Below are 27,508 nucleotides of genomic sequence, written 5' to 3' on the forward strand. Positions count from 1 at the left end.
TGAAAATAAAAGGATAGAAAAAAAAATCTGTCATGCAAATAAAAGAAAATAGTGGGTATATTAATATCAAACAAAACAGACATCAGAGCAAAGGAAATTACAAGACAGAAAGGGACTTTAAGGATTAATCTGCCAAGAAAACAAAGCAATCCTAAATGTGTATGCACCAAACAAGAGAGTGGCAAAATACAAAGTAAAACTTAAAGGAAAAAGAGAAGGATATAGTTGGGGACTTCAACTTTCCTCTTTCAAGAATCAACAGAACTAGGGGCGCCTGGGTGGCTCAGTGGGTTAAAGCCTCTGTCTTCGGCTCAGGTCATGATCCCAGGGTCCTGGGTTCGAGCCCTGCATTGGGCTCTCTGCTCAGCAGGGAGCCTGCTTCCTCCTCTCTCTGCCTGCCTCTCTGCCTACTTGTGATCTCTGTCAAATAAATAAATTAAGTATTAAAAAAAAAATCTCAGAAGAATCAACAAAACTAGACAGAAAATTTACAGGGAGATAGAAAATTTACAAGGATCTATCAACCCACAATCCACATTTATAAAACATTTTACCTACCAGCACAGAATACGTATTTTTATTAAGTGCCCATGGAGCACAGACCTGGATAAATCATATATCCTGGGCCATAAAAATAGACTCGACAAATGTAAAAGAATTGAAATTATACAGAATGTCTTCTCTGATCACAACAGAATCAAACTGGAAATCAGTAACGAAAAGATAACAGGAAAATCTCCAAACATTTGGGAAATACACTACTTCTAAATAATCCATGGGTCAAAGAGGAAATCTCAAAGAAAGAAAAAAATCATTGAACTGAATGAGACTGCAAATACAACACATCAAAATTTGTGGGACACAGTTTAATCTGAGCTAAGAGGAAAACTGACAAATAAATGCATAGAACTGAGAAAAGTTAAGGTCTCAAATCCACACTCTAAACTTTCACTTCAAGAACCTAGAGAAAGAACAGAATAAACCTAAATCATGTAGAAGGAAGGAAATAATAAAGAGCAGAAGTTAATGAAAATGAAAACAATGGAGTGCCTGGGTGGTTCAGTGGGTTAAAGCCTCTGCTTTCGGCTCAGGTCATGATCCCAGAGTCCCGGAATTGAGCCCCATGTCGGGCTCTCTGCTCAGCAGGGAGCCTGCTTCCTCCTCTCTCTCTGCCTGCCTCTCTGCCTACTTGTGATCTCCGTCTGTCAAATAAATAAAATCTTTAAAAAAAAAATCATAAAAAAAAAAGAAAATGAAAACAAGTACAAGTCAATAAAATGAGCTGGTTCTTTGAAAAGATTTTAACAGACAAACCTCTAGGAAGAGTAATAAAAAAATCACATTATCATTATAAGGAATGAAACAGGATATATTACCATAGACTCTGCAGACATCAAAAGGATAATAGCACAACAAACAACTCCATATATAGAAATCTAACAACTTATTCATGAGTTTATTATTATCTAAATATCAAAACCACAGTACACAAAATTAATGAAAAATATCCTCATAAAATGAACATAAAAATCCTTGACAAAATAATAGCAAATGTAATTAAGCAATATATAAAAATAATTATACACATTAAATAAGTGGAGTTTACTCCAGAGCTGCAAGACTGGTTCAGCATTTGGAGAAAAATGAGATCCCATCAATTGATCCAGAAAGAGCATTTGACAAATTCAACACCCATTCATGATAAGAACTCTCTAAAATAAAGAAACGAGAGTTTCAACTTAATAATCAGCATCTACAAAATACTATAATTAATGATGAAAGACTAAATATTTTCCCCTAAGACTGTGAGGAAGGCAGGGTATCTGCTCTTACCACTCTTACTATACTGCTGAAGTTCTACCCAGTGCAATAAAGCACTTTCATAACAGTTATGAAAGAAAATAAAATTGACAAAATAAAATGACATAATTGTGAAAAAGAAAATCCCAAGGGATCTACAAAGAAACTTAGAACTAATAAATTCAGGAAAGTCACAGGATACAAGATAAACATGCAGAAAATCAATTTCTATCTCTATATACTTGGCAGTGAACACTCGGACAATGAAAAGTACACCATTAACAATCGCTTAAGAAATAGACCTGTACCCCTTGCGCTAATAATACATTATATGTTAATAAAAAATAAAACATAAATAAAAAAACCCAGTCACTTAAGAAAAATTTAGGAGCAAACCAAACAAAGCTTGTACAAGACTTGTATGCTGAGAACTACAAAATACTGATGAAAAAAAAAAAATCAAACACCTAAATAAATGGAGAGACATATTGTGTTCATGGACTGGAAAATTCAACCTAGTATCGATGTCCGTTTCCCTAAAATTAACATAGAGAGGCTTAATGCGATTCCTATCAAGGTCCCAGGAAGATTTATAATTTTGGATGAGATTATTATTTTTTTTAAGATTTTATTTATTTATTTGACAGAGAGAAATCACAAGTAGGCAGAGAGGCAGGTAGAGAGAGAAAGGGGAAGAAGGCTCCCTGCCGAGCAGAGAGCCCGATGCAGGGCTTGATCCCAGGACCTGAAGGCAGATGCTTAACCCACTGAGCCACCCAGGCGCTCCTAGACGAGATTATTTTAAAATTTATACTAGAAAGCAAAGAAACAAAAATAGCTAAGTTAAAAAATAACAAAATGGGAGAAATACATCTACCTGATTTTAAGACTTATTACACAGCTACAGTAATCAGTATCATGTGTTATGGGTGGAGTAGCAGACACACAGATCAATGGAACAGAACAAAGAGCCCAGAATTAGAGTCACACAAATATGCCCAACTGATTTTTAGTAAAGGGGCAAAAGCAATGAAGTAAAGGATATAGCCTTTTCAACAACTGGTACTAGAACAACTATACATCCAAAAGAAAAAATTTAACCTCAAACTAAATCTCTCATTTATATATGACTTATATAAAAATTAACTCAAAATGGATCATGAACTTAAAAGTAAAACATAAAATTACTACAATTTAGTGACAACACCAAATACTGGTGAGTAGGTGGAAAAACTGGATCACTTCAGATATTCCTAGTAGTAATTCCTATTCCAGCAAACAGTTGGGCAGTGTCTTAATTAAACATACAACCACCATAAGACCCAGTAACTGTATTCCTTGGCATTTATCACAGAGAAATGAAAACCCATGGTCACACAAAATTCTGTAGTTGAATGTATATGGAAACTTTCTTTGTAACAGTCAAAAACTGGAAACAACCCCAATGTTCCTCAGTAGGTGAATGGTTAAACTGGTACACCAGTACCATGGGGTTACTTCTCAGCAATAAAAAGGAATGAGTTACTGATGCACAAACATTGCACAAATCTCTAGAGAATTATACTGAGTGAAAAAAAGCTGATTCCAAAAGGTTATACACTATATAATTTATATTAACATACATGAAATGACAAAATTAAAGAAGTGGAGAATATTAGTGATTGCGAGGGGTTAAGGAAGGGATAGATATAGGTAGGAGGGAAGGGAGTATTGCTGTAAAAAGGCAAAATGAAAGACTTCTATAATGGACACATTCTATATCTTGACTGTATCATCAACATCTGGGTTGTGATACTGTGTGATGTTTTGTAGTATGTTACCATTGTGAAAAACCAAGTAAAGGGCACAAGGTGTGTCTGCATTTTCCCCTACAACTGGATGGAATCTATAACAATCTCAAAAAGTTTAATATTAAAAAAAATGAAGTTGTTCAGCTGTCTAATACCTGCCAAAGAGTAAGATTCAGTGGGCAGTGTACAAAGTTTTAGCAAATGCTCAGAACTAGAGCTCTTTTGGCTTCTCACTCAGAAAACAGCCTGAAAAGATCCAAGAACTGGTAAGATAACTTTTGTGAAAATAGGTGTTAAATGAAACACTGTTTTGTGGGAACTTAAAAATATATATAAGGGCGATTACTCTAGATACAAATGTAGTGATCCGAAGGGGCACCTGCACCCCAATGTTTACAGCAGCAATGTCCACAATAGCTCAACTATGGAAACAACCTAGATGTCCATCGACAGATGAGTGGAAAAAGATGTGTTATATATATATAATGGAATACTATGCAGACATCAAAAGAAATGAAATACTGCCATTTGCAATGACATGTGTGGAACTAGAGGGTATTATGCTAAGCAAAATAAGTCAATTAGAGTAAGGTAATTATCATATGATCTCACTGGAATTTAAGAAACAAGGCAAAGGATCAGAGGGGAAGAGAGGAAAAAAATAACAAGACCAGAGATGGAGACAAACCATAGGAGACTATTAATCATAGGAAACAAACAGGGTTGCTAGGGGTAAAGGGGTGGAGGGATGGGGTAACTGGGCCACGGACATTGGGGAGGGTATGTGTTGTAATGAGCACTGGATATTATGTAAGACTGATAAATCACAGTCCTGTACCCCTGAAATAAATAATACATTATATGTTAATTAGCTTAATTTAAATAAAAATAAAATAAATACAAGGGCAATAAAACATGCATTACAGAATAGGCCTCTAAGTGAAATGACAGAAGTTCATCCATTAAGATCATGAACCTTTAGAATTGTTGAATTGTATAGCACATTCACTCTACTTCAGGACACCAGTGTTTCTACACCTCACACCAAAAACAAAAACGGATCTGATTTTCTTACTTATAGGAACCTTAGAAATTTGCATATTCACTGACTGTGATTTCAAAATCCCATTCTTTTCCCTATTCCTATCCTTTTATTTCTTCAGGTTAAAAATCATATATAATCACTTTTTAACTGGACTTCAGAAAGGTGGAAGGTATGAAATCTTTAAATGTTAAGTTTCAGAGACTGGTAAAACTGTGTCAACTCTACCCCACTCGCCCCTTGGTATACAATTCATGGTGACAAATGATGGTTGTTATTGGGAAGTCTTTGACAACACATAGATGAGGAGTGCCCTAAATGTTCTTGGTATGAATTTTATTTAAAAATTATTTATGGGGTTGGGGGCGCCTGGGTGGCTCAGTCAGTTGAATGTTGGGATTTTTGGTTTTGGCTCAGGTTGTGATCTCGGGGTCATGATACCGAGCCCTATATCTGGCTCCATGCCGAGCATGGAGTCTGCTTCAGATTCTCTCTCTCTGCCTCTACCCCTGCTTGCATGCATGCTCTCCCTCTCTCTCAAATAAATGGAAAAATAAAATCTCTAAAAAAATAAAAATTATTTTCTTGGTATTATTTTTAATATATGGTCATTAACAGTATATATCTCTTCCTTTAAAGTTTATCATGAGTAATCTATTTCTTTAAAATTGGAAAATAAAAGAGAAATAGTTCTATTCAATACCCCTATGTTAACATTGTGATTTTCTTTTCTCTAGTCATTCAATTATACATATGTATTTTTTCAATTATCTTCCCAGACCTATAACTGAGCTAAGAGCTAACAGTCAGTTTTCTCAAGCGTGCCGAGGTCTCCAAAACTCTTCTCTGCAGTTGACAATATCAAGATTATGGTATACTTAATTATAGGTCCTTGTCCCTAGAAAATACTGGAGATGACTGAGGGAATGATTTTCATTTTTAGTTGCTAGTTTGGGGTCTTCCAAGTCTCGAGGCATTCTATTTTAGTTATTTAATACTAAACTGTGCTGACAAAGTCCAACAGCCACACAAACCACCTGATGGTGAAAACAGATAGAAACAATATGGCTTCTTTGATTCAGTCCTAGTTTTCAGTTATTACAGCAAATGTTTGTTACTGTGGAAGCAAATATCCTATCAGAGGTTACCTTATGGTTTTATCTGTGAAACCTGCAGAGGGAAGGAAAGGATAAGAAAGTTTCTAGAATCTCTGGCTTAGGTCTTGAGAATGATGATAACAATGCTAAGTTATTTTTCTGTCAAACAAAATATATAATAAAACTAGGGAACTTAGGAGTAAAGAGAAATTGGGGCACCTGGGTGGCTCAGTGGGTTAAGCCTCTGCCTTTAGCTCAGGTCATGATCCCAAGGTCCTGGGATCGAGCCCTGCATTGGGCTCTGCTCGGCAGGGAGCCTGCTTCCTCCTCTCTCTCTGCCTGCCTCTCTGCCTACTTGTGATCTCTGTCAAATAAATAAAATCTTTAAAAAAAAAAAAGAGTAAAGAGAAATCTTATCAGCCATCAATTCAAACCTTTTCTGATGCATGAGTTTCCTTTTGTTCGGAAAATTAGCTGTCCAACCTTTGCTTGAATGTCTCCAATGACTGATTTCTTACCTGAAAAACGAGGGGATTACAATATGACTGCTGAGGCCTCTTCAAGCTCTAAGTCTATTTGATGAAATCTAAACTTCTGAGGGCTAAATTGTTTTCAATAAGTGAAATTAGTTTCCTCAATCTATTCTGAGGTTACAATTCCTTAGCATATGTGTTATATGTATTAATAAGTACTTAACATCCCAATCTTTCCAGGTAGTATGTTCAGGTAAACACACAAGGACAAACAATTCCCACAAATTTCTAAAAACAAAACAACCAAAGGACTAGGATGTGACAGGGGAGACGTCCTCTATTTCTTTTTTGGATCATATGCAGATCTGTACCATGTCTGGAGCAAAATTTCTAATTCTGTTCAAACTTAGTTTACAATAAGTGATTCTTCTGATGTACTGGACCATTATCAGAACTACTGACCCTAGTCTCTGCCTGACTGGTACTGAAAATTGGTAGTCTTGTGATTCAGGCAAGGATCATGAATGAATGATAAAACTACTGGGTGAAAGGTAGTTGGGGAACAGGATATATCCATGGTCACAAAGTATGTCCATAGGTTACTTTAAACCAAAGGAAAACAGTTCCTTTACATTGGAAAGATCTGGCAGTCCCCACAATGACCAATAAAGACACAGTACTGACTATGTAGTATTCTTGCCAAAACTGATCAGATTCTGATCCTGAGGGAATAACTAGAAAAATCCACAATGTAGGACAATTTGTAAGAGAACTATACTAGTCTTTTTAAAAAGTTAAAGTCATAAAAGGCGTAGAAGGCTGTTCTAGATTAAGTGACTAAAGAGTCATGACAACCAAACACTGTGTGAACTTTGGACCTTGAATCAAAAAAAAAATTTCTGAGTTAAAAATAAGACATTTTTGGGATAACTGGAGAAATCTGAAAGTTACCTTATTAGGTGTGATCATCTTATTGCAGCTATGTAATAGACTGGTCTTAAGGAGATACATGCTGAAGAAATTAGGGCTAAAGGTTATGTCTGAAACTTACTTGCAAACCCGTCACCAAAAAAAAAGTGTATCTATTTACATATGTATGGAGATATGAGAGCGGCAAAGAGGAAGTAAATAAAGATGTTAACGACACAAAAGAAATATAAGAAAATTTTATGAGCCATATTTTTTTGTTTTGGCGCTATCATTGTCTTTGCTAGTTCAGATGTCTAAATTGATCTGAACTTGTCCGATCAATACAAAAATGGGGCTCTGCCACATATCCCTTTGGTTTAGAGTTGCAGCAGGTTTAGTAAGTTATGTCTGATTAACTGGCAACCCCAACTCAGCTAACTACTAAACAGGCAAAAAATACTTTTGAAAGATTATTGCTTTGGGGTTTAAAGCATAGATTCCAGGCCTGAAAGGTGAGCCTATGAGCACTAGACTAGATGGGGGCAAGATTACTTGGGTTTTAACCCCAAGTCTGATATGAAAGGGGTTTGTAAGATCCAAATCAAATTATTTATTCAAATAATTTTAATACGTTTCTTTGCCTACTGTCACACCTTAGAGACGACAGAGGGAAGGTCATTTTTTCTTTCATATTTAAGTTTCAGCTACAAAATAAGGGAGTTAAGTCATCTTCAAAGTCTCTGAAATTGTTATCTTTTAATTCACTTACATTATAAAACAAATAGTGAACAAACAGGTACCTAAATGCCCCATAACGAAGAGAGAACTGTAACTGGCATAAGAAATAATGACAAATAATTACAGAAATGTATCAAGAATAATCAAAAGGTTCTCCAAAGCTGAGCCCCTAAGGTCCCTTTTAATTCTAAGATTTTTTTTCTATGAAAATAGATGAGATGCAGAAATAAACTTATTTAGCTTTTACAGCAGATTACATTTTTTTGCTTTAATTTTTAAAAACTTTCGTAATGCACAAAGGGAAACGTCTAAATAGTGCGTCCTCAAAAATCAGCGAATCAGGTAAGGGGTGCGGGATCATGGTATTCTGTCTAGAGAAGATTTTTCAGTTAAAGGAGGGTCTCCTGTCTGTCAGCTCAAGGTCACTGCGTGGATACTTTAAATTTAACTCAGTGCTCCAAAACAAGACCCCGACTCCCGAAATCCGGATTGAGGGTGGCTCAGAGCTTCAAATTCCGACCCTCGCCCCAGGGATACGGTCCCCGGGCAGCGCCCAAACCCGTTCTGGGGACGCCCTGCCAGTCTTCTCACCCCCCCAACCCCCAAGTCCCACGTACACGCGGCGGCCTCCTCCAGAGATCCCGCCACCTTCCCGAGCGTAGCCTGGTGGCCTCCGCCTGGGAACCCGAGATTCTAAGCGCAGAGAAAAGAGACCATACTTGAGCACAGGCTCTCGCATCCGACACCAGTGCGAGGTTGGGGGGCTGCGCTGCCAGTCGATTCTAGGGGCGGAGGGTCTGGGTCAGGGAGGGCGCCGCAGTCGCTGGATGGGAGAGAACACGTGGGAGAGGCGATGTCAAATAGCCCTTTAGACTTTAAGACGCGGATTCGTTACAAAGCAGGGAACTCTGGAGGAAAAGCAGCTATCTCCAGTGAATTCTAAAATTCTCTAAGGATTAAGTTTTGTAATTGTATCTTACTCAGTGCCTTCTATGCCTGACTTCCTCACCGAAAACTACCCGAATCTGTCGAGAGTTTTTGTAAAACGAATTTACTTAATCCCGGGTCCTTAACGGTCTCCAGGAGCTGCACTGTAAACAGTCCCTAGTCGACCGGAGTGGTATTGTCAGTTAAGCCGGGACCTGTGCGCGTCTCCGATGAGACCCTCCAGTTTTACGCAGTGTTTAAGTCTGGTGGGGCAATGTACTGCTTTAAAACAATAAAATCAAATCTGCACCTTTTAAATCTTTTACGTTGGGAGTTTGTTTCCACCCGGAGAGGGATGGAGGTACACCAGAGGGCGGTCAGCTTTTTGGTTGGGTGTTTTGGATGATTTTTCTTGGCGCGCATGCGTGTTGTGTCTCAAGGGCCGACTTAAAGAGAAGCGGGGGTTGACTCGCGGGCAACTGAAGCTGTTGTCAGATTACACCTGGGACAGCCGGGTTGTGAAGCATTCGGGAGACGCAGAGGGGTGAATTTAGGTGTCCGATGTTTGCATCTGGAGGGGTGTGTAAGACTCTTTAGCTGAAGAAAGCTTTGAGCTTAAGCTTATAATTATTAGTAACTATTTTAAATAACTTTTAGTTATTAATAAATTCTCAAAAGTCATTAAGCCATTAAGCTTTTTTTTTTTTTAAAGCATTTCAGTTTTACGTGCTTGACTCCCGCTTCTCAACAGATGTTAACCTCGCCTCCACATCTGTTTGGTTTTGCACTGCCAGCTCTTGGCTTTGGAAGTGCTCTCTGTTGTTGAGTTATCGTGGCTCATGCGGCCATTCTCTTGTCCTCCGCGCTCTCAGATTCACGGGCGTGTGCATTAATGGACTGAGTGGGATTAATGGGTAAATATGATGTTCTAGTTGTCTCTTATCCTGGATTAAATACCAAACTGAAATTTCTAGCTTTGCGGATAGTGTTTAAACGTTGTTTTATTGAAAGGTTGATGACTGAACGTTTTAAAATCACTTGAAATTCTCATTTTTTTTTTTTTTTATCATACTCCTCCCTCGTTCCTTCTCCCCCAAGTCCTCAAAGCGGTGAAAATTTTGTTCTGAAGTTTTTATGGACCCAGAAGAAATTCTTCTTTTCAGAACTGTGGGACTAATTTTGTTCCCAATAATATGAAAGGCTCTAAGTTTAGCCCGGAAAAGAAAAAAAGGGTTAAAATACCAGCGAGGAGACTTCGTGAGGTAGTTTCTCCAAATCAGGGAGATAATTTGGCTTTGCTGAAAGAGGAGTTGCCCTGTGTTCCTCCAGCGTTGTCTGCAAATAAACGTCTTCCTGTTAGAACCGAGGCTAGCTTGAATGGAACGTTACGTGGTATGTGACTCCGAATAGCTTTCACTTTTGTAAATCTTCAGTCTTTATTTTCATTTCTTTTTTGCGTTTCAAATTTTAGGGGATTTTTAATGTTTAAATTCTCAAATATAAGATACATCTAGTTTTAATTGGTGTTTGAAAGCTGACCCTTCCTCTGGGAAAATGGCTAGTACAATCGGTCTAATTGAAACATATCCAATAGGTGGAATGAATGAAACACTTCTGTGCTTATTCTTTGTGTGGTTTTTGCACATTGTTCTTGTTCACATCTATGGTGGACGCACTTAACTATGTGATGTGTGTGTTTACTGTTCATCAGTAGAGGTTTTTACCAAATGCTCTACCTTCTGTTTGGTTGGTGTTACTCAGTTTGGCATAGTAGAAAAGCATAACTTCTGCCTTTTGATGGCTTCCATGTTCCAACTCACTTAACCTGTCTCTCCAGTGAAAATGAAGAAAACATATGCTTTGCCCATTTCATTGATGACCATAAGGATCAAATTAATGAATATATGTGCAAAAACAAAAAAATGCATTTATAGTGCTGCTTTTGGGGGAGGTGTGGCATAATAAAGGCCTGCTTTTATATCATGTACATATTTTTTTCCTGTCAAATTCTACCCATAATATGTCCAAATCCAACATTGTAATGCTATATTTTAAAACATTTATCTCACTTGACTGTCAGTACTGATCCTTATTTTCCAAAATATCAGCTGTAAAAACTTCATCAGGATATATTTTAATTACAGTTTAAGTTCTTTGCATGAAAAATGACTTCCAATTTAGGTTTAGCATTAATATTGAGTTTATAGTTCTTGAGTCAAGCCTATACAGTTTCCAAAATTATGGTTCTGGTTTTAAAGTCACTAAAATTTATTCCTTTGTTTTGTTAGATTCAGCAGACTTGACTAGAACTTATCAGCAGCCTCCATTAGCAAATTCTATGGGGCCAGAAAGGGTAAGCAAAAGAATTCTAAATTATGTTCACGTTAAGGTTTTCAGTATTGTTGAGTAATGTATTCCTAAATTATGTTTGATGAGTAATGGGCCTTGTTTTTGCTTTAATTTCACTTACCAAGAGAAATGTTTTATATCCAATTGTGACTTGAATAGTATTTGAGACATTACACAAAGATTCTTCCATAAAATAAAAAATACTTATTACTAAGATGTTGAACACTGAGAGAAATATTGGAACTGAAAACAATCTCTGCTGTTACCTAAGAAATGGGGTTCTAGACTGCAGACTTAATATACTGTTAAGTAAAGGTAAATAACTAGTAACAACATCATTTTTAAAAAGTGAGGTATGATTATATGTTATCCAAACGATTATAAGGTCTTTTGTGGGGTTTTTTTTTTTTTTTTTGAGGATTATTTAAGAAATAACATGAAATTCTCCTCTTGACCTTTATAGTGCTGAAAATATTTGATGATCAATACATTTTGTTCATGCAATCTAATTAGATTTTGACCACTATCACTATAGATTGTCAATTTAACAAGTCTTTAAAGTACAGAGTTTCATAATGTAATATCTTGAAAATTGAAGCTGGTAAATTAAGAATGAAATTAAAACTGTCTACTTAACAACTTTGCAAAAGATTCACAATAAAAATGTATAATTATGTGCTGTACTTGGTCCCTCTGTAAATGCTTAGCCTTTGGGTTGGTGTTTTTGTTTCTTTTTTGAGTATGCCTTATTTAATGATTAATGATATCTGAATTCCATTCTCTAAATAACTTCCCAAATGGATATGCTATTATATAAATTACCTCTGGAAAGACTGTATCAATATATGTTCTTCAGCAAGATCATGAATAGAATTAGTGGTATTATTTTCTCTTAGCTTTACCAGTACAAGACATCAGAATTAGACCAAAAAAAGAAAAGAAAAGAAAAGAAAAAACCAACAAACCCAAAAAACAAAACCATTTTGGTAGGTAAAGAAAGCATCTCATTATTTTAATAAAATAAAATAATAATTATTATTATCATTATTATTCTTTATTTTATTATTACCGAGGGGGAAATTTTTTTCCATGTATATTGCCATCTTTATTCTTTTGTGACTTACATATTTCTGTGCTCTACTTTTTCTTATTCATTTGCAGGAGGTCTTTGTATTAACATCCCAAATGCATTCTATTATATAGTTAGCCTCATTGGCTATATTTAGAAAGTTAACAGTTGTTTGTCAGGAGATAGCCTGATCACCTTCCTTTTATGATTTTCTCTTTACCCTTTTCTAATTTAGCAGAAAAAAAAATTGATGTGTCTGGGGCGCCTGGGTGGCTCAGTGGGTTAGGCCGCTGCCTTCGGCTCAGGTCATGATCTCAGGGTCCTGGGATCGAGTCCCGCATCGGGCTCTCTGCTCAGCAGGGAGCCTGCTTCCTCCTCTCTCTGCCTGCCTCTCTGCTTACTTGTAATTTCTCTCTGTCAAATGAATAAATAAAATCTTTAAAAAAAAAAAAAAAAAAAATTGATGTGTCTAAGGAACAGGAAAAGCATTGTTGAATGAAACTAGTACTTAAAACGTCAAGATGTCTTAGTACTGAATAGAATCTTAGAAATGAAGTCTAGGGTTACATATGTGAACAGAAAGCTGTTTGCCTGTGGAGAACCCTTCTGAGACTACATTTTGAGCTCAGGGATAAAGAACACAGTGGTTAATTTGTGATGTGCCTTGTGTTGGCCATCCTCATGCACTTCATTTGACTCAAAATGAATCAGATTTTCACATTAAACTGTAGCAACTTAATTGTTACATGACTCCCTCTGCTGGAAGTGGCAAATTGAGATCGGAGTCTGAATTTTAGGACCACAGTGCTTGCTTGTTTATTTACTCATTCAACAAATCCTTGAGTACCTTCGAGGTACCCAAGCATTGTGGTGGTTCTGGGAATCGAGGGTAAAAAAACATGATCCTGCCCTCCTGTCTCTTAGCTAGTAAATGGTACTTGGTAAGTAATAAATCATAAAGGTTTTTCTAGCCTTTCATTTTTCCTTTCATATCCTGAAGGATTTTTCTAAGGATGTTGCATTGCAAAGGTTGCCTTTGGAGAAATTGGACGAGAGCAACAAACAAAAAGGTAAAAAGGTAGACTTTTTAAAAAATTTTTTTTTACTGCCGTGAAATATACACAATGAAATTTACCATTCTAAGTGTATAGTTCTGTAGCAGTAGGTATATTCCCCTTATGCAGTTATCACCACCATCCGTTTCCAGACTTTTTTCATCTTCTTCAGTCAAAACTCTGTACTCATTAAATACTAACTCTCCATTTTCCCCCAAGTCTATCTAGTTTTATTATTGTCTTATTTCACTTAGCATGCCTTTGTGGTTCATTTACATTTTATGTGTCAGGATTTTCTTTGTAAGGATAGGATTTTATATTCTTACGTTTTAAGACATTCACTGGTTTTTTTTTAGAGACCTTAATTAAAAAGACTTATTATTTTTTCTGATTATTTTGATTGTTTCATCTTAATAAGCTATTAATGGAATCTTTGAAAACCAGAAAAAGGTTTATAGTCATAAAGGTAATTTTATTACTACTGACCTGTTGTATAAGTTTGGTGTTAAGTATTTATTTAAAAAAATTTATAAACTCTGAATTCAAGTTTTGAGTAGTCTTTTGTAAGATAATAAGTTAAAAATATGCTTTGAGGAAATATTTAGTGATTTTTTTCTTTTTTTCTTTTAAAGATTTTATTTATTTGACAGACAGAGATCACGAGTAGGCAGAGAGAGGTGGGGGGAAGCAGGCTCCCCGCTGAGCAGAGAGCCTGATACGGGGCTGAATCCCAAGACCCTGGGATCATGACCTGAGCCAAAGGCAGAGGCTTTAACCCACTGAGTCACCCAGGTGCCCCTTAGTGACTTTTTCTATGTAGCTTTATTTTTATCTAAGCAGTTTTCTCTTTCAAGTTTGAGCAGAATGTCTTCACAGTTTATCCCCAGGTATTTTTGATACATTTTTCCCCTATTGTCTAGGGTTATTACTATTATTATATGTTCATTTAATTTGTTACTTGCACTTTTTTTTATAAGAGGGGGAGAAGGGAATGGGAGAGAGGGAGAGTGAGAACCTCAGTGAGGCTCTGTGCCCAGGGCAGAACCTGTCACGGGGCTCAGTCTTACAATGTTGAGATCATAATCTGGGCCAAAATCAAGAATTGGTTGCTTAACAGGGCACCTGGGTGGCTCAGTGGGTTAAAGCCTCTGCCTTTGGCTCAGGTCATGATCCCAGAGTCCTGGGATCAAGCCCCACATTGATTGGGCTCAGAGCAGAGAGCCTGCTTCCTCCTTTCTCTCTCTGCCTGCCTCTCTGCCTACTTGTGATCTCTGTCTGTCAAATAAATAAATAAAAATCTTAAAAAAAAAAAAAAAAGAATTAGATGCTTAACTTACTGAGCCACCCAGGTGCCCCACTTCCTTGTATTTTCTTAAAATTGAGAAATCTTATTGCTGAATTCCTAACCATTCTCTTATTAGTTTAAAATCTGTTTGGGATAGCTTACTGAAATTTAATAAATTTTTAGGAATCTGAAGTGTGTTTCATGTTTTAATTTTGCAGCAAATGACATCTTTATTTCTCGGTACACCATGGGACAGAAAGATGCTCTAAGAGCAGCTTTAAAGCAAAAGTAAGTTTCATTTACAGAAAATAAGTGGGCCATTTCTTGTGTTTTTATGTGGTTCTCTAAAATCAGCTTCAATTACATTTTGGACATAGGAAAAACGTTCTTTTCTATGAATGAAATATATATAAAACATTTTTCATAGTGATTGATATATAAGATACTCAATAGCTGTGAACAATTATTATAGAAGAGGTACTGCTCTCAGGATTTTATATGCATTAACTCATTTAATACTCATAAAATCCAATGAAGTAGATTCTATCACATCCCAATTTTACAGAATCCCCATTTTATAGATGAGGAAACTGAGGCACACAGAGATTGATTTTTCCCAAGGCCATTTAGCAAGTATTCACTGCTAGTGAATAGCAAGTATTCAGACCTAGGCACTCTGCCTTCATAGAGTTTACTCTCTTAATCACTTCACTATACTACTTGTAGCAATGGTCAAGTACATAATACTTCCTATTTACTGTCCAATGACATTTAGATTTTTCCTGGCCAAGATTTAAGAAAGGGATAAGGTTAGCGTCTGGATGGAGTGAAAGGAGACCATGGCTTTAACTCCATCAAAGTGGTCCTTTCCAAGTTCATCTTAAATACGAGTGAAATACAAAACCGACTCTAAGAACAGCACCATGCTAAGCATCCATCTCCACTATTCTGGAGGCAGTTTTAATTATTTTTATCATTAGCAGATATGTGATGAGATACATATTCTTAGGCTAAATGTATTCTACTCCTGACCTACAACAGCCTGGAAGGCCCCTTAGAAAATAAGTAAAATTTTTACTTGATCTTGAACTCTCATTTTATTCAAAAAGGAAATTTTTATATTACTTCAAAATGGAAAATCATTTTTTAAATACTACAATTAAAATGATTACAATTAAATGACTACAATTAAAATAACAAAATTATTATTTTTCCACCTACGGCTTTCTGTGGCAAATATATTACACTCTGGGAAACATTGGACTAACAAAAATTAAAAATGTCTCTAAATCACAAGAGTGTGGTCTGAATCAGCCAGAGTTTAAGAGCTGGTTGTTTCGCCTCATCATATTTTTCCTCTTTACCTTTGTTCAGCCTACAATTCCCAATATGTGATGTGGTTCAGAGAGGAATTTGGATGATAAATTGTATTCTGGGGCTTATATAAGAGAAAGCAAAATTAAGGGCATGAGGAGTGGTGCAGTCTTTCAAGTTTTACAGTTGACCCAAAAATTGCAGATTACATCTGACTCATTTGGACCAAAAGCTAGTATCACTTCTAAAGCAGCTGACCTGCAGTAAGGACCTTAACAACTTGCCTTCAAGTCAGAACTCTCCTAATGGAAATCTCTGAGACCTCTCAGAACTCTCAGATAAGGGAAGGAGAAGTTGTTTATGAAATGGATGGTGAGAGGTAACAAATGGATGGTGAGAGGTAACAGTGAACACTAATCCCTCTTAGACAGTAGATCTCTCCCCATTTCAGGATGAAAGAACAATTGAAAACAGAGTAGGAAGGGTCTTGAGAAGGCGGTTGTAATGTAGAGAATAATTGAATCAGAAACATAAAAATGATTCTCATGTTTGGTTAAAAGACAGTCTGTGTCTCAAGAGATAGATTTTGCTGTAGTCGATGTCACTCGAATTTATTGGTTTTATTTTTTAATTTTTAATTTTTTATTATTTTTAATTTTTTTATTGTGTTATGTTAGTCACCATACAATAATACATCATTAGTTTTTGATGTAGTCTTCCAAGATTCATTGTTTATATATAACACCCAGTGCTCCATTTAATATGTGCCCTCCTCAATGCCCACCACCAGGCTCCTCCATCGCCCCATCCCTTCTCCCCTCTATAAGTCTCAGTTTGTTTCTCAGAGTCCACAGTCTCTCATGGTTCATCTCCCCCTCCGATTTCCCCCCCTTCCCTTTTTCTTTCCTTCTCCTAATGTCCTCCATGTTATTCCTTATGTTCCACAAGTAAGTAAAACCATATGATAATTGATTTTCTCTGTTTGACTTTATTAGTTTTAGAGAATGGTAGATGGAATTTGGCAAAGTGATTCTAAAATTTACTTGGAAGGACATACAGTTGAGAATAAATATATATAATATTAAGAATACAGACATATAGGGGCGCCTGGGTGGCTCAGTGGGTTAGGCCACTGCCTTCGGCTCAGGTCATGATCTCGGGGTCCTGGGATCAAGTCCCGCATGGGGCTCTCTGCTCAGCAGGGGGCCTGCTTCCCTTCCTCTCTCTCTGCCTGCCTCTCTGCCTGATTGTGATCTCTCTCTGTCAAATAAATAAATAAAATCTTTAAAAAAAAAAAAAAAAAAAAGAATACAGACATATAGAGGGGTGCCTGGGTGGCTTAGTGGGTTAAAGCCTCATGATCCCAGAGTCCTGGGATTGAGCCCCAAATTAGGCTTTCTGCTCAGCAGGGAGCCTGCTTCCTCCTCTCTCTCTGCCTGCCTCTCTGCCTACTTGTGATCTCTGTCTGTCAAATAGATAAATAAAATCCTAAAAAAAAAAAAAAAAAAGAATACAGACATATAGAGGGGTGCCTGGGTGGCTTAGTGGGTTAAAGCCTCATGATCCCAGAGTCCTGGGATTGAGCCCCAAATTAGGCTTTCTGCTCAGCAGGGAGCCTGCTTCCTCCTCTCTCTCCGCCTGCCTCTCTGCCTACTTGTGATCTCTGTCTGTCAAATAGATAAATAAAATCCTAAAAAAAAAAAAAAAAGAATACAGACATATAGAATACACATACTTGAGAACAGCTAATTTGGGGGGAAAAACTGGAATGATGGAGAATTTTTCCTATTTGATATAATTGCTCTAAATCTATACTAATAAAAAGTATAGACCAGAGACTGAGTAAAGATTCTGGCCAGTGTGTCTAAAACAGGGTAGAATGTCCTTACATATGGATGGAGAGGATGCAAGGGGCTAAGTTATACTTCTTTTTTTTTTTTTTAGATTCTATCCATTCATTAGACAGAGATCACAAGTAGGCAGACAGAGAGAGTGGAGGAAGCAGGCTCCCTGCTGAGCAGAGAGCCCGATATGGGGCTCGATCCCAGGACCCTGAAATCATGACCCAAGCTGAAGGCAGAGGCCCAACCCACTGAGCCACCCAGGCACCCCTAAGTTATATTTCTTTAAAGGAGAGAAAGGGCAAATCATCTTAAAATGTTAAGGTATGATATATATTTCTTAAAAGACTCACTTAGATAGCAATATCAAAAGATGAATTGGAAGAGGACCGGACTGCAGTCCAGGAAACCAACTGGCTACAAATTTGGAGGTAATCTCTTTGAGATGGATTTAGTTGGTCCTTAGTACATTGGAGGGTGGTGGAATGAGGGTGGGAATCATGCTGGTTTGGAGAGGAGTAGACAGGTTTGGAGGATAGAGATAGAATTGACAGGAATTGATGATTTGATCTGAGAGTGAAGAAGGATCTAAGGATGAATCCCAGATTTTTGTCTTGTAGTATTCACTGAGAAAGGAAATCCTTGGGAAAGAATTCTTGGGGGAATAAATTTCATTTTGGACATATGCAGGGGTTTGAGAGATCTGTGAGATATCCAGGTTAAAAATGTCCAGTAGGGGGCGCCTGGGTGGCTCAGTACGTTGAAGCCTCTGTCTTTGGCTCAGGTCATGGTCCGGGGTGCTGGGATCGAGCCCCACATGGGGCTCTTTGCGCATCGGGGAGCCTCCCCTCTCTCTCTGCCTGCCTCTCTGCCTACTTGTGATCTCTGTCAAATAACTAAATAAAAATCTTTAAAAAAATATTCAGTAGGAAATTCTATATGAAGTTCAAATTCACAAAGTGTATAGAATATGCCACATATTCTATATAGTATATAGTGTAGAAGTAGTATATAAATGGTGATCTGAGCTCTGGGAACAGTTGAAGTGACTCAGGGAGAGTGAAAAGAAAGATGGCATAGAGTAGGACTCTAAGAAAACCAAACCTGTAAGAGCTATGCAAAAAAGCAAGTGAACTTCTAAATGCTACTCAGTTTATCCAGAGTTTTAGGAATGTATGGTGTTAATAAAGCCAATGAGAATGAAGTTCTAAGTTTGATAGGCTTCGCAGAGGTAGAGAAAGGTAAGGACTGAAGAGTGTCCATTGAATTAAGCAAAAATTATTACTGGCCTTCATGAGGGCAGTTTCTTCATGGTTTTGGTCTAAATGCCAGGTTCAGAGGATTTAGGAATAAGAAATAATTCTAAAAATAAAAAAAAAGAAGAAGAAGAAGAAATAATTTTTCTGAATGAGAGAGTTGTATATTTTCCCTGTTTTTTACACTTGGAAGCTATTTACATTTGTTACATTAAACATTTAATTTGATTAATAGAAAAAAATAAAATTTAAAAGCCTATTAAGAAGCTGATGTCTATGGGATGCCTGCGTGGCTCAGTTGGTTAAGCAGCTGCCTTCGGCTCAGGTCATGATCCCAGCGTCCTGGGATCAAGTCCCACATCGGGCTCCTTGCTCCGCAAGGGAGCCTGCTTCTCCCTCTGACTCTGCCTGCCACTCTGCCTGTGCGCGTGCTCTCTCTCTCTCTCTGACAAATAAATAAAATCTAAAAAAAAAAAAAAAAAGAAGCTGATGTCTAATCTTACAATGTTATTTCTCTTGTTGGTCAACTTAATGTATTCATGTAGAATGATTGATCTTAAAGGGTAACTCACATTCAGACTTCAGATAGGAATACTAAAGGATAGAAATATCTAAATTATATTTTCTTAATACACCACTTAATCAGTTAGATACATAATGAGTGCCTACTGTGCTTAGTTCTTTCTTAGTTGCTGTTTGGCCTAAAAGAAATCCCCCTTCCCTGCCCCTTACCCCACACCCCAGGTTGCTTAGAGCTTAGTTGGGGAGAGAATGTGGACATACACGGAGGAATGAGTGATTAGAACTGTGATAGGAGGGGCGCCTGGGTGGCTCAGTGGGTTAAGCCGCTGCCTTCGGCTCGGGTCATGATCTCAGGGTTCTGGGATCGAGTCCCGCGTCGGGCTCTCTGCTGAGCATGGAGCCTGCTTCCCTTCCTCTTTCTCTGCCTGCCTCTCTGCCTACTTGTGATCTCTCTCTGTCAAATAAATAAATAAAAAATATTTGAAAAAAAAAAAAAAAAAAAAAAAAAAAAAAGAACTGTGATAGGAAGCATCATTGCATTTAATATATTATGAAACTGTTCTGCACAGACATTTAAACCAGGGAGTGGCCGCTTATCAAGCCTCAATTGTGTACTATAGGCAGTAAAAGCAAAAGGAATTATTAAAGGGAGAGATCAATTGAAAGTGTTTAAGGATAGGTTTTTTGAAGAAGGTTAAGGCTTGTGTTGGATCTTAAAGACAGAGGAGGATATATAGTAAGTTGAGTGGAGGAAGGTTGAGAGAACAGTGATTAAAAAGTCTGGAGTCAAATGTGGGAAGGGTGTGTTGTAGCCAGTGAGGAGCAATGCGACTCCTGAAAGGTTGTGTGTGAACTAACAGGTGTATATAGGAAGCTAGGGAGACAGGGATTGGGGATGGTGTGTTTGGACAGTCAAACAAGCAATTAGCCTAGTCATTTGTCTCTAAGGAACAATTTTAGATTTTTGAATGGTGGAGAGATATGTTTGGGAAGTTTCTGAAGGAGTAAGATCTGCAAGAATGAAACAGTTGGTAAAAGATGGTGAGGCTTTTTTTTTTTTTTTTTTTTAACCAGAGGCAGAAGCATGAAGGGAGAAGTATTATTCTGAGAGATTTAGATGTTATGGGACCTTCTCTAGGAATCATAAGCCAACTGTGCTTTACTGGGTCTGTGACTTTGGTCAAGTAAATCCTATTACCTCTGTGTACCTCAGTTTCTTCATCTGTCGCATTAGGATGTTAGGATATGTGGCCTATTGGGTTCTCCTTACTCCGTAGTTCTGTGACACCATTCCTGCAATTGTGATGAAATAATTGACAAAACTTGGTGACTCATTTAGATGTGAGAAGGTAAGTGGAGAATGGAAAAGTCAAGAAAACTTCAAAATTTTGAGACAGAGAAAAATGATGCTCCTAGTAGAAATGAGGAAATATCAAAAAGGAGTAAGCTTAAGAGCTGCTCTGGGTCTTTTTAGAAACCAAGAGAAATCCAGCAGTTAGAGATGGAGGACATTCCTTCTGATCTTACTTAGACTTGCCTAGGGACTCTGCAGTTTTTTCTAATTCTTTTCATTGTTTTTGTTGTTGTTGTTGTTCAGGGCAAATATATAACAAAATTGAGTCTTTTCCCCCTTTTTTCTTAGTATTTACTTAGTTAAATCTTTCATTGTAAATATGTATGTATTTTTCTCATTTTTAATCCAGACTGTTTCAACCTGTTTTATGCCCTGTTTTAACAAACTCTGTGACATTTATTAAATCAAAATGAGCTAGAATTTTAAAAAGAACTTTTTTTTTTTAGCAGTTTGAACAATTTCTCTTGGGTTGTCTTCCTTTGGAAGTAAAACTTGGTACTTGCATTCTTAGAACCTTTTCTGCATGTTTTGTCCTTTGTGATTATATATCTTTGTAATTGTGCCCACATCTTTTTCATATGTGCAAGCCTTATTTTCTGAAATATCACAGCCTTCCAGGAATTGTCTTCTTGTATCTTTAGCCTATAGCGACCTTTCATAGATTTCATTAACCAAGTGACTGATTAGATCCGATATGGAAAACCAAGTGATTCAATTTTTGAAAAAAATCAAGCAAACCCACCTTCAGCAATTTATCATCGTGAATCCTTCTTGAAATGGCTCAGTGTGGCTTACTGAATATATTTCTATTCCTTTTTCATTTACAGAGCTCAAAACATGCCTGTGTTTAAGGAAGTAAAGGTACAGCTTTTAGAAGATGCTGGTCCAGAAAAGGACGCTGCTACTCAGGAGACGAGAATTTCACCCAGTGGAATTGATTCAGCTACAACTGTGGCCGCAGCGACTGCAGCTGCCATCGCTACGGCAGCCCCGCTGATCAAAGTATAATTTTCTCCCCAGATTTTTGCGGCTTCTTTGTCAAATGTAAAAATACTTATGAGGAATTGAGTCTATAAATGGTCGTATCCTACTGTAGACCAGTGTCATTCTGGTTGGTCTCAGTTTGAAAGAGTTTTCCTGTTTGTGCTTGTATATTATCTCTGAAGAGTTGAGACGTACCCCGGCCTTGCTGTGATAATACCAGAGAACCTAGGACTGCCTGGTTTCAGCCTGAAAATATCACATCCAGGGAACCCTGAGTCCTGGGCAACCTGGGACAACAGGTCATCTTTATTTCAGAACTAGAAAGGAACTCAGAGATTGTTTGTGGCAAACCCCCTCAGTTTGCAAATGGAAAACTGAAAAACACTGTTAGAATAGGCACAGGTCCCAGAGCTAATAGGTGGCCAAGCTAAGTCTGGGACTCCAGGCTGCTGACTTAATTCAGCCTGAGATTAGGGGGGTATCAAAAGCTAATTTGTTTTGTTATTTGCTTCTTTTTAATTACCATTTAAATGTTTTATTTTTGGCAGCATAACAGTTCTTTGTTGCAAATGTGTTATTAATGAGAGAAAAAAAATCTACTTAAGGCTAACTATCTTCTGCTTTTTATTTCTGTGATTTTTATTATCAGTCACTTTAAACAGCCTTTGTAGTAACTGAGTGTATTTTTGATGTCTTTTGGGATTTTATTGTTTTAGGTGCAGAGTGATTTGGAAGCAAAAGTCAATTCTGTTACAGAATTACTGAATAAGTTACAGGAGGCTGATAAACAGTTACAACGTGTTACAGAGCAGCAAACAAGCATTCAGAATAAACATGAGAAATTACATTGTCATGATCATGAAAAGCAAATGAATGTGTTTATGGAGCAGCACATTAGGCATCTTGAAAAATTACAACAGCAGCAAATAGATATTCAGGTATCTATAATAAAGCTAGCACACATCCCATGGTCTTTTATCACTTGGATCCCTGAGCTAATATTCTTCCTGTGCAAGTGAAGACCTCTCTCTGCACATTCTAGTTCAGATATCACTAGTTCTATAAGACATTTCCATGGAGTTAGCTTTTCCTTTTTTTGTGGTATTTCTGTTCGTACCATTTTTAAAAAAGATTTTATTTATTTGACAGAGATCACAAGTAGGTAGAGAGGCAGGCAGAGGACAGGGTAGGGGGGAGGGAAGCAGGCTCCCTGTTGAGCAGAGACCCCCAATGCAGGGCTTGATCCCAGGACCCTGGGACCATGACCTGAGCTGAAAGCAGAGGCTTAACCCACTGAGCCACCCAGGTACCTCTCTTCATACCCTTTTGAAAGGGCTCATATTGCATTGCAGTGACTTGTTATATCAGTGCTTGTTAGGCTGAGAATATGCATCACAATCACATGAAGAGCCTTATGAAAATACACGTGCTTGTACCTCTCAGAGATTCAGACAGCAGGTCTGAGATGGGGGCCTGGGAATAGAAAGCTCTAATGATTCTAATGAGATGAGAACCATTTGGTATACATAGTGCTTCTGCATTTAATTCATCAAAAGCATAAACATTTTTAATTGCCTTTTGAATATAAGCTGCGGGTTGTTATAAAAAGAAGAGTTATCTTCAGAAGGAACTGGTAGTATAGTTTCTTATTTATTTTGGAATTTCCAAGTCCTGGAACAGTAGCCAGTACTCAGGTACTCAGTATACTTTTTTTTTTTTTTTTTTGAGTGAGTTACCAGCTTTATAAATGCATTGGTTTTTATTTTTTCCTAATTAATGTGCAACTTAAAAACTGTAAAAAATTAAAATATAATGTTCAGAAGAATATACAAAAGTAAATTTATTATAGCTCAGTATGTTATCACAGAACAGACACTAATATACTGCAATTCTCAAAACTTCTTATTAGAGGGGCGCCTGGGTGGCTCAGTGGGTTAAAGTCTCTGCCTTCAGCTTAGGTCATGATCCCAGGGTGCTGGGATCGAGCCCCAGCTCAGGTCGTGATTCCAGGGTGCTGGGATCAAGCCCTGCATTGGGCTCTCTGCTCAGCAGGGAGCCTGCTTCCCTTTCTCTCTCTCTCTGCCTACTTGTGATCTCTGTCAAATGAATAAATAAAATCTTTAAAAAAAAAAAACCCACAAACTTCTTATTAGAGCTTGGCTTGAGCTTTCCATGTGTTTGAATATAGTATTTTTATTGGAATAATTATGGCCATACAAAGTAAGGTTTTATTTTTATTTTTTTAAATTTTTTATAAGATAGCATTTTTAAAATTTTATTTATTTTATTATTATTATTATTATTTTAAAGATTTTATTTATTCATTTGACACAAAGAGATCACAAGTAGGCAGAGAAGCAGGCAGAGAGAGAGAGAGGAGGAAGCTGGCTCCCCGCGGAGCAGAGAGCCCGATGCGGGACTCGATCCCAGGACCCTGAGATCATGACCTGAGCCGAAGGCAGCGGCTTAACCCACTGAGCCACCCAGGCGCCCCAAAGTAAGGTTTTAGTAAGCAGTCCATGGACAACTGAAATTGAGTGTGCAATATGGTGAGAAGCTAGGATTGGGTCTGGCAGAGTGCTGGTCCCCAGCCTACAAATAACTGCCCTTTTCTGAGCCTTGATTTCTTTACCTATAAAACATTTTATTTTTTTCATAAGGTAAAAGATGATACATTTGAAAAGTACATTGATTTGAAGAGAGGGTCCTACTTGTATTATATGCCTGCCTGCTATTTATCCATTTTTTATAAGTCCATTATTCATTGACTTTTTTTTTTAATTCATTGAGTTTCTTAGTTTGTAAGAATGGGATCTTTCCTAATGTAGACATCTTATTTATAAAGCTCATAATTACAGGGAAAGTTGAAGTTTTAGTAACATATTAGGTATATTAGTATTTCAATAAATGCTTAATGAAGTGAAATTTATTGAGTCTCTCCCATTTGTTTTATGTAGAGAGATCTCTACACATTTTTTTAAAAGATTTATTTATTTATTTATTTATTTATTTATTTATTTATTTGACAGAGATCACAAGTAGCAGAGAGCAGGCAGAGAGAGAAGAAGGGAAGCAGTCTCCCTTCTCTCTGCTGAGCAGAGAGCCTGATGCGGGGCTCGATCCCAGGACCCTGGGATCAGGACCTGAGCCGAAGGCAGAGGCTTTAACCCCCTGATGCACCCAGGCACCCCAGATCTCTACGTATTTTTTTTTCTCTCTACACATTTTTAAGATATGTGTAGAGAGAAAAAAACTGTTAAACTGTAAATATTTTTAGATTTTCCTTTACCTCATAAGACTTTTGAAATCAGTTTTATTAGATACATATAATTTCCGGATGTTTTAATAAATAGTGCTGAAAATTGTCATTTTAGCTCTCATTTGTATTTAAATGCATATATATTATTAATACTACAAATTTGGGTGCTTCTTAGCAAGAATTTTAACCCTTCAAATGAAATCATCCAGGATATAAAAGAGAAGAGGAGAGATTTTGGTTTGAAATTCTTTGGTTGAAGTAGATGTCTTGGACTAGAGCCCCTTCCTTTTGGTCATTTCCTAGCATGCCTCATTGGTCTTCAAGCCATCTCTGAAGTAGAAAGGAAGAAACTGAGGTTTAGAATAGCTAACTCAAATGATCAAGGTCACATTAGAGCCAGGCTTAACCCAGTGACATCATTGCTACAGTGGATAGTTACATGTAATGTATGTATTCTTATCGTTTATTAAATCTAACATATTGTTTTCAGGTCCTCTAATAAATTTCAGTGTAGTTTGTCATCTAACTCTTTCAAATGGTATTTGAAGTTGATAAAATAATTGTATATTTTCCAGACTCATTTCATTAGTGCTGCGCTCAAGACCAGTAGTTTTCAGCCTGTTGCTATGCCCCCTTCTAGAGCAATGGAAAAGTATTCTGGAAAACCAGACTTTTCTAATCATGGTGGCAGTGATCTATCTTCACAGAACACATTTGCTTCCAAACAAGGTAAAAATGTCTAGTTCTCTGTGAATGAAAAATGTTACCTACGAATGTTCTTTATAATATGTCAGCCCAAAACTTGTTTAATAGGCAGTAGAAGACTAAGTCTTTGTTTTACAAAATTAGTTTTCTTTTAGGTTAGGTAATTTTTAGGTCATTTCAAAATTTGTTGTGTCTAGTTAGGGATCATTTCCTACTTACTGATTTTAATAAATAACCTTCACAAATTGTCAAAAGCACATATAAGTTTAGAAAAATTTTACACATCTCATATCAGTGTTTGTAATCAGTTTTCCAATTCTCTGACAAACTGTGTATTTTCCATTTTTCTTGATTCTATGAGGAGAGAAATAACCTGAGTACAGTAATAAACTATTTCACATTATTTTTAGTTAGTAATATGTTTGCTTATTTTCATAGAATCTTAAAAATCGTTGTTTATAGTAACAAAGGAAGTGCATAGTGTATTTGTATTAAACCTCTGGAATTTAAAATAAATGAATAAATGGGGTCCCTGGCGACTCAGGCAGTTGAGCGTCTGATTCTTGATCTTAGCTCAGGTCTTGATCTCAGCATTGTGAGTTCAAGCCCCACACTGGGGTCCACGCTGCGTGTGGCACCTACTTAGAAAATAAAAAGTAAAAAAAAAAAAAAAACCCAAAACCAAAAAAAAAAGAGCAAAAACATAAATCAAATAAACAAATGTGTTTCTAAATTATTGAATGAATTGATTGAAAATCAAGGGCTATCCCTTTAATGATATCCAGATCCATGTAGTACAATATCCCCAACATTTGATTTGTTAGACCATTGTTGTTTTATAGACGTACTGAAGATTCTTTATACTTGTAAGTTGCTTTATGTTTTTCCACAAAGGAGTGGTCCTTACAAAACTGCTGTGAAAGTGGCATGAGTCAATTTTTAAGTCGAAAGCAAAGAAGATGAAGCACAGGGAGGTTGTGACTTGCCTGCTCCAGGTCACTGGACTTGAGAGTGGGTTGTTCAGAGCTACAGCTACAACTCAGGGTTCAGTATGCTCCAGCCATAGACATGGACACTTAACTTCATTCTCAGTTCTAAAGACTTAATTGCTCAAAATTTTGTTTTTTTAGACTTGAATTTTAAGGGGAAAAGTGTATGTTTTATTGGTTGTGTACTGATTTGCTTTCTTTGTATGTCTTAGTGACAGTAAAAGAAATATAAGGAAAAAAATGAGTAAATTTAAACTTCAACAAGTTAAACTTATTATTTTTCAATACTTTTTCTTGGGCATACATTATTTTTATGTACTGCAATTTAGCATAAATATGATTTTGTACTGCTTTTTTACTAGCATATCAGAAGTATTTCCCATGTTTTATGTAATTATCTTCATAATATTGTTTTTTTAAAATTTGTTTTTATTAACATGTAATGCATTATTTTCCACAGAGGTACAGGTCTGTGAATCTTCAGGCTTACACATTTCACATAACTCACCATAACACATACCCTCCCCAATGTCCATAACCCAGCCACCCTATCCCTCCCTCCAACCCTCCAGCAACCCCAGTTTGTTTTTTGAGATTTAAAGTCTCTTATGGTTTGTCTCCCTCCTCATCCCATCTTGTTTCATTTTTTCCCTCCCTGGCCCCCACAATGTCCTGCCCTGGCTCTCAAATTCCTCATATCAGGGAGATCATATGATAATTGTCTTTCTCTCATTTACCTGTTTTGCTCAG

At 37.0% G+C, this 27,508-nt stretch overlaps 2 protein-coding genes across 29 annotated transcripts in view; one reads left to right on the plus strand and one right to left on the minus strand.

Annotated features, from left to right (window-relative positions):
• TIMM9 (translocase of inner mitochondrial membrane 9) overlaps positions 1 to 8,705 on the minus strand; it is a 52,204-nt gene extending 43,499 nt beyond the window's left edge. For 12 of the 15 annotated variants that reach the window (XR_009355692.1, XR_009355701.1, XR_009355699.1 and 9 more), the window contains exons 1-2: positions 8,569 to 8,705; positions 6,164 to 6,247 (exon numbers count right to left, since the gene is read on the minus strand). The gene's annotated coding sequence lies outside the window, so the exon portion shown is untranslated. Of the gene's footprint in view, positions 1 to 6,163; positions 6,248 to 8,466 lie in introns of all 15 variants that reach the window. The other 3 variants (XM_059182202.1, XM_059182204.1, XM_059182205.1) reach the window with 3 other exon arrangements.
• A 499-nt stretch (positions 8,706 to 9,204) lies between these two features.
• The window catches only part of KIAA0586 (KIAA0586 ortholog), a 139,525-nt gene continuing 121,221 nt past the window's right edge, over positions 9,205 to 27,508 (plus strand). For 7 of the 14 annotated variants that reach the window (XR_009355704.1, XM_059182206.1, XM_059182213.1 and 4 more), the window contains exons 1-9: positions 9,205 to 9,355; positions 9,489 to 9,690; positions 9,875 to 10,168; positions 11,065 to 11,129; positions 13,195 to 13,264; positions 14,753 to 14,822; positions 21,649 to 21,823; positions 22,522 to 22,743; positions 25,640 to 25,793. Coding sequence is in view for 13 of the 14 variants with exons in the window: in XM_059182206.1 (XP_059038189.1) it covers positions 9,970 to 10,168; positions 11,065 to 11,129; positions 13,195 to 13,264; positions 14,753 to 14,822; positions 21,649 to 21,823; positions 22,522 to 22,743; positions 25,640 to 25,793 (955 nt within the window). In the remaining variant the exon portion in view is untranslated. Of the gene's footprint in view, positions 9,356 to 9,488; positions 9,691 to 9,874; positions 10,169 to 11,064; positions 11,130 to 12,024; positions 12,112 to 13,194; positions 13,265 to 14,752; positions 14,823 to 20,839; positions 20,910 to 21,648; positions 21,824 to 22,521; positions 22,744 to 25,639; positions 25,794 to 27,508 lie in introns of those variants that run through there. The other 7 variants (XM_059182207.1, XM_059182208.1, XM_059182215.1 and 4 more) reach the window with 7 other exon arrangements.

This window comes from Mustela lutreola, chromosome 7 (genome assembly GCF_030435805.1).
Source record: "Mustela lutreola isolate mMusLut2 chromosome 7, mMusLut2.pri, whole genome shotgun sequence".
Classification (NCBI taxonomy): domain Eukaryota; kingdom Metazoa; phylum Chordata; class Mammalia; order Carnivora; family Mustelidae; genus Mustela; species Mustela lutreola.